Here is a 10,966-nt window from a genome sequence, read left to right on the forward strand (position 1 = left end):
GTGAAGCAGTAAAGCGTTCCGGATTGAAAAGTGGGGCAGCCGTTGTACTTAAAAAAAGAAGAGACTCCGAACTCATATCTCAAGTTGGGTGGAGGCAATGACGTAGCTATGGGCTCTGGTAACCACTTAACACCAGAACCAGAATAAAATGGGGGAAGTGAAACCTTCAGAAATTTTGGCTTCAACATAATGAGACGAATGTAAAATTTCGGGAAGAGGATAATTGTAGGTTTTAGTAATTAATGATCATAATGATACAAAGTTTGATAATTAATTTATTATTCGTATATACCACATAGATTTATTCAGAATGTATTATGTACGAATATTAGTTAGGAAGCAGAGCTAGAAATAAGAAACACTGTATAATGCTTCCTGTCTCATTTTGGCCCACATTAAATCTTATGAATTTATATGTCTGTCTCTTTTTACTATCGCTATTTCGTTTCATCTACTTTCGAATTACAACATATCCGGTCATCGTTCTCGTCGAGCCCGTCTCTTGCGACGAAGGGCTCGGCGAATAAATTAACCCACAGATACCGCTCACTGAGTTTCTCGCCGGATCTTCTCAGTGGATTGAGTTTCCGATCTGGTGGTAGATTCTGAGAAGCACTGCTCTTGCTAAGGTCAGTGTTAGCAACGACGTCAAGTTTGAGCCCCGTGAGCTCTCCTAATTGTTAAGGCCACGTTAAAATGGTCTAGATCATAGCTTAGGTAGGAAAAAAAGATGCTAAAAAATGATGACCGATTTTGTCTTTTTTGCAGACTTGGATTGTTGGGCACTGAGAAACTAGTTCAGTGGGCGTTGCACGAATGGCTCTCCGACATAAAGAGGCATCAACTACCGGGATTGCTCAGTGGAATAGGACCGATGCACTCGCTTTTACAACTCAGTAAGTTAATCTAATGCTTTCTTGTCTACTTATTCGTTGGTACCCTAAAGTGCTATACTTAGACAATTACAAACGTGCGAAACGAGTCATAAATCATTTTTATCAGACCTCTCGCTCACACGTATAGGCATATCGGATCTCTCGCTCACACGTATAGGCATATCGGATCTCTCGCTCACACTTGTAGTGTTGTTTGTATAAAATTTAAATCAATACAATTACACTAAAAAACGTTAATTTTTTTTTCCGTGTCACTTTTTAATTCGTTAAGCACTATCAACACATTATGAATAACCGAACGAGTTTGGGCGTTAATATCGCCCTTTAATTTTAACATGGTTAAGTTATCGAATAATGCTTCCATGGTTCGCGTAAGATTGTCTAATTAAATAACTAACTCCATTTTTACAAACACCTACAACTTACAATTTACATGTACCAGTCATCGACGACCACGTCAATTGACTACCCGAACCCGAGCGGCATCCCTTTATCGATATCGAATTGCGCGGCATTGTCACATTCCTTTGACGTAATGTTTTATGACTCAGTTCGCACGTTTGTAACGGCCCAAGTATAGTCCAACTATGCGCGGACGGCTAAGCGAGCTCACGGGTTCGACCTGAGAGGGGCTAACAATAGCCGTAGCAGAAGCAGTGCCTCGCTGAATCTACCACTTAGAAGATCCGGCAGAAATTTTGTGGGTTAACTTGCTGCCTTACTGCTTGTTTCACGGCAAATTCAGACCGATATTCTTGAATAAGTAACAAATATTATTCATTCCCAATGTCTAGTTATTACTAATTATGAATCATTTGTTTAAATGTCATTGCATATTCCAAAAATCTAACAAGTGTATAACGAATGTTGAAAGCACGTTCTTCGACTTCAACTAAAGCAACAATCGTTCGTGAAGAGGAAGTCTGTTATATAATATTGTTGGGACTGTCACACCAAAAAGCACTATTCGGGCTTATGCTTAAGTCATATTTTTGCACTGAACGCGATGCGACATAAATCAAAAGTCAACTTGACAAGACTTGCTGTAAATGCCCGCGTGGACTTAAAATACGCTCTATCGCTTGACGTTACGAGATTATGGACCGTGAATTTACTAAAGTAAATAGTGCTAGTCCTTTCAAGTAGCTTATAAAAAATGATAATAATATTATATGAAAGATAATACATACTTAATTAATATTATAAACTAGCGGACCCGGTGAACTTTGTTCCGCCACACGGTTTGTTTCAAACACATCAACCGGTTACCTTCAAAATTCTACTATAATTAACCATAGATCGTTTAGCTGTCAGTTGATATCAACCGGTTAACTTCAAAATTCTACTATAATTACCCATAGAATATATTACGTTTAGCTGTCAGTTGCGTTTTGTTATTCCATATCAGTTGCGTTTTGTCATACCACGTTTTATGTCACGTCCCATGGGAATGTAATAAAAAGTATCCTATGTCCTTCTCCTGGTTCTAAGCTACCTCTTCAGCAATTTTCAGCCAAATCAGTTCAGCCGTTCTTGAGTTATAAATAGTGTAACTAACACGACTTTCTTTTATATATATAGATGTGAAAGCGCGTTGCTTGATTGCTTGTGTGTTTGTTTGTTAAACACAGACGTTTTAACGCGATAACGAATTGACATTACATTTTTTAAACTGACAGTTTTCGATCAGAAAAGTGAAATAAGATACATTGTATCCCGAACAAAATCTCTATCGAATACTACACGAACACTTTCTATATTTCTATACCTGCGCGAACGAAGCCTCGGGTAACAGCTTATATGGGAAAACTATTTTGAACTATTCTATGCCGGTTGCTGTACTAAAATGAATGATTGGAGTAATTTCGGAGGTGTTTGCGAAGGTTAGACTAAATAAAAGTATATCATTATTATGTTATTGGTGTTCAATAAAGTACTCTCTGTCTCTCTCTTCCTCTGTCTCTCTCACTCTCTCTCCCTATTATCATCAAAGCTGCCACCGTCAAGTCGTTAATACGGTTACAGTAACCGGCATCCGCGACCTCGTGTGGCTGCCGGTGGAGCAGTGGCGGCGCGACGGGCGGCTGGTGCACGGGCTGCGGCGCGGCGCGGCCTCCTTCACGGCGCGCACTGCCGTCGCCGCGCTCGATATCACCACGCGCATCCTGCACCTCATACAGGTTACAACAACACTACGTCATATTTGAGGGTAGGAACTAACCGGCACTTTTCTTACTGGTGGTAGGACCTCATGTGAGTCCGCACGGGTAGGTACCACCGCCCCGCCTATTTCTGCCCTGAAGCAGTAATGCGTTTCGGCTTGAAGGGTGGGGCAGCCGTTGTAACCATACTGAGACCTTAGAACTCACGTCATGTCATAAAACAGACGTCAATGGGCTCCAGTAACCACTTAACACTTATCTGCCTATATGCAGGAATTTAATAGGTCCTTGACGCTTCTAACCAAGTACTAAACCAGATCACAATTCACTAACGTTTTTTTTGGAACGAAGTTCCTTATCGCGCATTGTGAAAGGGGGCTAGACGGAAAAAATTCTTACGAAAAGTTGTCACGACACTTTTTAGATCCGTCATTCTGACCAATCAACGTGTAGGCGCTTATCGCGTGACATTGCTCGTTTCCGATTGGTCCGCGTAATGAGTACAGTTTCTCGAGATAGCGTTTCAACAATAGTAATTTAGTTCATAGTATTGTTTTTTTCTTCTTCATAATGCCGTTATTTATTATTATAACTTAAAAAAAAAATTACAATTCCTTCACTAATCGAAAGGAACTTCGTTCCATCCGGGTGTCCCTTGACACCTCTGAACTTTTTTTATTTCTGGTACACAATGTAACATAATTACTCCGGTGCAGGCCACAGCAGAGACAGCATTCGACATGCTGACCCCCGGGCCGACCCTGCAGCTGCAAGACGCGTACAACCGCCGGGAGAGGCGTCGCCGGCGGCGGCTGGACCCCTCGCGTCACCCTACCGACATCAGAGACGGAGTGGCCAGCGCCTATCAAACAGTCCGAGAGGTATAACATTTATTTAATCGAGGTTTTTTTTCTGTAGATCATACTGGCGAACGCACAATTCTCGTCGAACCCGTGTACTACCGGATCGGAAACGCGACCCACTGAGAAGATCCAGCGAGAAACTCAGTAGGCTGTATCTGTGGGTTAACTGATGAGAACGATGACCGGTGCTTGGGGTACCTAAAAGCACCGTTAGTGGATCGGGAATGTAGTTACGGCGGCCACGAGAGGGCTTTTTTTATTGCTTAGATGGGTGGACGGGCTCACAGCCCATCTGGTGTTAAGTGGGTACTGGAGCCCATAGACCATTTACAACGTAAATACGCCACCCACCTTGAGATATAAGTTGTAAGGTTTCAATATAGTTACAACGGCTGCCCCCCCCCCCCCCCCCTTCAAGCCGAAACGCATTACTGCTTCACGGCAGAAATAGGCGGGGTGGTGGTACCTACCCGTGCGGACTCACTTGAGTGACCTCTTGACCTCTTGAGGTCCTACCACCAGTAATTCTCAAAGTTTCACTATATTCCGTGTGTGTGTGTTGGCAGGGCTTCGCGGAGACAGCGGCGACGGTGAGTCTGGCGGCGCGCGAGTCTAGCGGCGTGGGCGTGCTGCGCATGCTGCCCGGCGCCGCGGTGTCGCCGCTGCTGCTGGCGGCCGCGGGCGCCGCCGACCTGCTGGGCGGGGTGCGCGCCACGCTGGCGCCGCACGAGCGGGGACACTGCGCCGACAAGTGGCGCCGCCACCCTACTCCGGGTATGTAGCACCCAACTCATTATGTGCTTTACAAACCATTTTTATACGCCTTGTAGGCAGACGAGCATACAGCCCATCCAAGCCCGCGCCGACCCCTGGCAGCGCCTGTATGCGAAACCCACGATGCGCCTCCTATTTTTACGAATCTTCATGTTTCAATGTATTTTTTTTATTATTTGTTAATTTTGACTTATTGTTTTGACTATTATTGCTATCTATACTAATAATATATAACTCTACAGTGGTTAACGAGTACGGCTAGTTATACTATAAATGCATTGTATGTTTTGTTATTTACAAGACATGTTGCGTTTATTGTACCTACTTACTTATTGATACGGCACTACAAAGAATTTGTTGTTGTGTACCTGGGTGTAACATAATTTCGGTGGCGGCGCCCTTATTATCTTGGCGCCTGTGTGCACCTGATGGTGAGTGTCTACCGTCGCCCATGGACTTCAGCAATGCCAGGGGCAAAAGCAAGCCGCTGCCTACAGATGATTGAACTAATTACATAGGGTGAAGTGAATGCTACCTCGAGACAATATTGAAATCTAAACTGTATTAGTCGCTCTGCCCTTCGGTCTGAAACACATGACTGCTTCACGACATAAAAACGTTGAATTGTGGTACCATACATCCTACCCTGCCTGACTGCGTCCTCCTACCTTGCCTACCAGTATGCACAAAAATACTTTCATTACCCTATTTCGTAACTAAAATCTGTGAATGATTAAGAAAACAATGTAGTAATTGTATTTATACAATAATGATATCGAAGAGTGAAAGGCTATTAATGGCTCAACCAACTTTTCTTTTACAACTTTCACAAAAAAACTTATTAAGCTATTTCAATTAAGTAAACTTACCTGAAGTTCAATTAAAAATATCGAACTGTTGATGCCAATACCGAATAAAACGCACCTTTAATTACAAAGATAAATGTCGCTTAACCCAAATAGCCTTTCAGCGCTCGATATGTCAATATTGTTACGCCGGTAAGAGTAACGCCATCTGTCGCCGAATGGCCGAAACGAATATCAAATGAACCCGTAACGTCGAGAAGTCTAGGGAAGTACAACGCCATCTATTCTCAGATAGCGGGAACATACATCGAAGTTACTCGACTTGCCCAGAATGTTTTCGATAAATCTAGGGATGTCGTCTTGACTATAAAGCGGAGATGAAACGCAATCAGCTAGTAATCGGAACTACTCGAAGCGAAACAGCAAACGGATAACCTGAAGTGAAGCGGAAGAAGTGAATTAAGAATTTTAAAGTGTTCTAAGTGATAAAATAAATACAGTTTTAAGTTGTACTTTGGTGGAACCTTTATTTATCCCGAACTCAAGCGCCTAACAATATGATTCACCGTATTATCTCTTCTTCTTTTTCTGCACCTTATCCCACTAGGTGGGGTCGGAACAGCTAATTTTTCTATTCCATTCTCTTCTATCAGCCGTCATCTCAACACTCACTCCTCTCTCTTTCATATCGTCATTCACACACTCCATCCATGTCTTCTTTGGTCGACTTCTTCCCCCCTCCACAATTCACCTCTCTCTATGATTCACCGTATTGTGTGGGGCTATTTTACAAAATATACATCTTCATTGCAGACGCCGTGGACGATTGAACCGATGAAGAAGGCTGACGCTGACCGATCTCCTCGCAGAGACATCTCCACAACTACCTTGATATTAATCTTAAGACTTTCAGACATATTGGCCTATAAAAATAAAAAAAATTTACACGTACATCTAAATAACTTTGTTATTCATTTGGAACAATGCTTATACCTCGCCGTTGAGTGGCAGTATGAGTATATCTGATTACAATTATGTTTAATTAAATCGTTTGGTCACACCAAGTAAGGTAATGCGAAATTTACTTGTCTTCAGAATCGATATGGTTAAAATTCCTAATGGAATGTTCTAGAAAAGGATCTATCCTATTTTAAGTGAAAATTATTAAAATGAGTACTGATGGCTGTTGATTTGTGACGGCTTTCGTCTTTCGATTTCTATGGCATGTTATCACTTAAGACTTCATGAACTGTGAGCTCGTCTACAATTTATAGTAATACAAAAAGACATAAGATATTAGCGTATTGATTAAAGAAGTAGAAATGATAACAAAATCCATCAGATAAAATTTAACTAATACATGTTAATAATAAACCAAATATATATTAATATTTTACGTTCATTATTTGTTAAGATAAAACGGACGAGCTAATTTTATGCTAAGCAGTTAGCGGAGTCAATGGAAAACAAAATTTGAATCCACCCACTTTGAGACTTGAGATATACAGAATTCGTCTCATTTGGACGTGTTTCTGAAATTGTATATTAGAGGAAATTGAAGATAAGTTGTTGAGGCTTCGACCTCAAAGGCCTCAACGTTCCGCGTCCCCATTATGTAGATACTAAAAATAAATCGCAAATCGTCATTTTAAAAAGTTGCATTGAGTGTTTGAAATGGTGACAGATACGTACTTTATTAAGATTTTATGGGCAAGTCATGCAATACTTCCTCTTGTGTTTTTAGAAGCTGTATATTACAATACGTTAAAAACTATTAGCCATTAGAAGACATTGCGGCTGAAATATGTTAAATTTTGTATTGTGTAATTCATTAGATAACTTAAGTGCAGTTGCATGCATTCAATAAATAATATTAATTTTATTAAATATATACTTATATCTCATGGTGGGTGGCGCATTTACGTTGTAGATGTCTATGGGCTCCAGTAACCACTTAACACCAGGTGGGCTGTGAGATCGTCCACCCATCTAAGCAATAAAAAAAAATAAAAAAAAAATCGATCGCGTTTATTAAAACTAAAAGTGTTTTTTTATTGGTATCTTTTTTTTATAAAATTGTGATCTATTTTTGTACGAAATTGCGTAATAATAGGTATGCATGCGTTTTTAAACAATTTAAAAGTGTAATATAAATTTCATGTTATTAACGTTATGAAAAAGTAAAGAAAAATCTAATATTTGTTGCGTTATCAACAGTGATTACATTTTTTTGTTAGCTTGTTTTTTTTTTTTAATTGGCAGAGAAAGTAGACAGACCTACTACGGCTCCGCTTGTCGTAAGCGATCCCTGTCGCAGACGTGTATGCGATATGTAATTGTAAAGTTAAGAGTGCCTACTGTTACCAGCACAATAAAATTTGCAGAAATTAATAGGTAAAAATAAAAAATAAAGACAGTAATTTTTTTACAATACATCACTTGATTGTCGCAGAGGCAACATGGATGTGGCATAAAGATATGCAATCTAATTTATTTTTAAGACTGTTTAAATTTAAAACACTTCTAAATTAAACCTTTGACGGTTTAATCTCGCGTTTATTATTCGATCAGTCGTCCAGTCCACGAAAATTTTATGATTATTCTTATTATTATTATTGTATCATAATAATTATTATTCGTAATATCGAAAATTGTAATAAATGCGTAATTAAAACGAATTTTAGGGCAACAAAATGTTTGTATTCTTTCTAACGCTGAAAACATATCAATCTGAAAGTCAAATCATATGACTCCCGCATGTATTAATTACTACAACAGTAATACAATTTGTGTGTTCAATCGAAATGTCCACTGGGTGATATTGTTGACTGATTGTTTTGACAGAAATAAGTTTTGATTCCTGGCAACACAATATAATTGTACGTTATCTGTATTCTCAATAGTTTTTTTTAGAGTTTTACAATTAATTTCGAGTTTAAAAAGACTGGTGCCCCAATTCGTATTTATCTAGCATTTTAGAGCATTTTTAACCCGCTACACATTGATGAGACCTTCACAAAAATAATGTTAAAACTGAAATACCGAATTAATTTGCCATTTTTACGTCACTAGTCTTCATCGAAAATTAATGATAGTTAATTTGAAATATCCTTAAAACTGTCGTGCTTTATTTTTTATTACATAATATTAGATAGTAGTAAAATGTAACGGGTGCGTTTGCAACGTTTATACAAAATAGCTCCTATCTCGCAGTGGTCAAGAGCGAAATTAAAAAAAAAACAAATTTTCAACACGTACACTTATTTCGTTACCTACTACGCGAAGTAAAAAAAGTATAGAGCACTGTATCAATGAAATTTAGCTGACAGGCACGTGCCGTTGAAATAACTACCGTCCGTCTGGGTAACTTTGTCCCGACATGCGAACAATTTTGTATTTATTGTTTTACTTTTACTGGATATTAAATAAATAAATATTTAATAACAATCACGCCACGTTAACTGGTCCCGTGCTAAGTTCGTTAAGAACTTGTGTTACAGGTACCAGATAACGTAAATAAATGTAAGATTTTTATTATACACGTACATATATTTAATATACATCCATAACCTTGGAAAAGACATTTTATATTTATCATACAAATATCTTCCCTTGGCGGGATTCGAACCCGCGACCACCTTGTGTAGTGACCATATCACTTACCACTACACCAGACGGCCGTTTATAAAAAAATTCATAAAACATATGGATTTTCCGTGTGTTTTAAACGTTTACAATTTGAAATTTGAGTGGTTTTGCATTAGCATAGAGTGCAAATAGCACAAACTTGACAAAAAATTGTGGGCCAATGTTAAACGGAAAGCTTAAGTTACCCTGATTGACGGTAGATATTATTATTAGGTGAATATCCTATTCGTACATATACTAATTGTTTAAGGGGATACAATAAATCGGGTGCCATGACACGGAATGTTAATTCCGGAATTAACTTTGAATTTTACGATAAATTCTTGAACGTCTAGATTTTTTCAAATTTTTTATGTTCTTTTTATCATTTACGTTTAAGAATTTTTTTATTTTAGTTCGTGTGATACCTTTTTTTTTTAGTTTAAGATATTTTAAATCGATAGAACAGTTAGTCTTCTTGAGAAATAAACAAGAGAACCACGATTTTGTGTGTTTTATTTAAGAAAACAGTTCTAATTCTTCATTCGATTTTTTTCTGCTCCCGACACCTAAATAACTTGTATAGTACATGTAGGAACCAAAATCGTTCAAGCAAATCAAGATTTAAGGTTGATTCCCTACGCAGTGACCAAAGTTCATAGAAGATTCAAGAACAAAAAATCTTAACACGAAGGCCGGGTGATGTACTTGATGGTACCGCGCGGCCCTCCATAATATCATCAAAGTGGGGATGACCCCACTATCACTAGGATCGATGTGCCATTTCACAAAAAAATTCTAGATTATTTTTTCAACGTACCTACCTGCTATATCGCTGTGGAATAAACTCCTCACCCGCGATGTTTGCTTATGCACAAAGTGTCTTTGAAACGAGGCTCTAAAAGAGATAACCAGCTAACGACATGGCTGTACCGACGGTGACTATTTAAGACCACTGTGCTTAGTGTGAGTTTTTTAACGTCCTCGATAGCGTAAAAGTAACTCAAATTTGTATACAGTTAGAAAAACGCCCCTAGCGACAAACTTATGCAAGCGTTCCAAATCCATACAAAGATTTAACTTTTACGCTATGGAGAACGTTATCAAATTCGCACTAAGCGCACAGGCTGATTTTTTTTTATTGCCCTTGTAGGCAGACGAGCACGCGGCCCACCTGATGGTGAGTGGTTACCGTTGTCCATGGACTTCAGCAATGCCAGGGGCAGAGCCAAGCCGCTGCCTACCGCTTAATACTCTCCACAAGTCTCGTTTGAAGGAGGTTGATTGTTTGTTTGTATCGTTTGATTGTATATGCATCGGCCACAATGATGATAGTAATCAAAACGGTTTAAAATTGACGTGTGATCCAAAATCATCAGCGTTCCGTCACGCTTACAGCTTATAATAAAGTCACAAAGTCGCAAACGATCCTCTTAGATCAAATTAACGATCACAGTACAGTAATAAATTTTCTAGTCGCTACTCCACCAGACTGGTTTACAGCCAGACAAACAATAAAACCGATGGTTACTAGAACTTACTTCAAATTTCACTGCATGAATGCCAATATCCACCCAGGGTATTTCCAGCCTTTAAAAGATATGGACTGTTTCGAATGATTAAGTTGATGATACCTACCTATCTGTGCAGGCAAATTCTTGTACTTTTTTTTGTACCTGACAGTAAACCATGACCATACATCGATAAGATTACAAACACAGTGACTCCTACAATCGAATTTTGAAGCAATCGTTGAGCTATTTCTTCACACTTTCGTGCATTTTAAAATGAAAATTAACATATTGCAATTTAAGTCATTTATTCTGATTATCGACTGT

The 10,966-nt window shown here is 38.9% G+C and overlaps 1 protein-coding gene across 2 annotated transcripts in view; it reads left to right on the top strand.

Moving 5' to 3' along the window:
• The window catches only part of LOC101738071 (autophagy-related protein 2 homolog A), a 70,225-nt gene extending 60,593 nt beyond the window's left edge, over positions 1 to 9,632 (top strand). For both annotated transcript variants that reach the window (XM_038020459.2, XM_038020460.2), the window contains exons 34-38: positions 769 to 896; positions 2,922 to 3,076; positions 3,775 to 3,939; positions 4,488 to 4,695; positions 6,315 to 9,632. In XM_038020459.2, coding sequence (XP_037876387.1) covers positions 769 to 896; positions 2,922 to 3,076; positions 3,775 to 3,939; positions 4,488 to 4,695; positions 6,315 to 6,331 — 673 coding nt within the window. In that variant the 3' untranslated portion in view covers positions 6,332 to 9,632. The remainder of the gene's footprint in view (positions 1 to 768; positions 897 to 2,921; positions 3,077 to 3,774; positions 3,940 to 4,487; positions 4,696 to 6,314) is intronic.
• The last annotated feature ends 1,334 nt before the right edge of the window (positions 9,633 to 10,966 follow it).

The sequence above is a fragment of the Bombyx mori genome, chromosome 25 (genome assembly GCF_030269925.1).
Source record: "Bombyx mori chromosome 25, ASM3026992v2".
Lineage (NCBI taxonomy): Eukaryota > Metazoa > Arthropoda > Insecta > Lepidoptera > Bombycidae > Bombyx > Bombyx mori.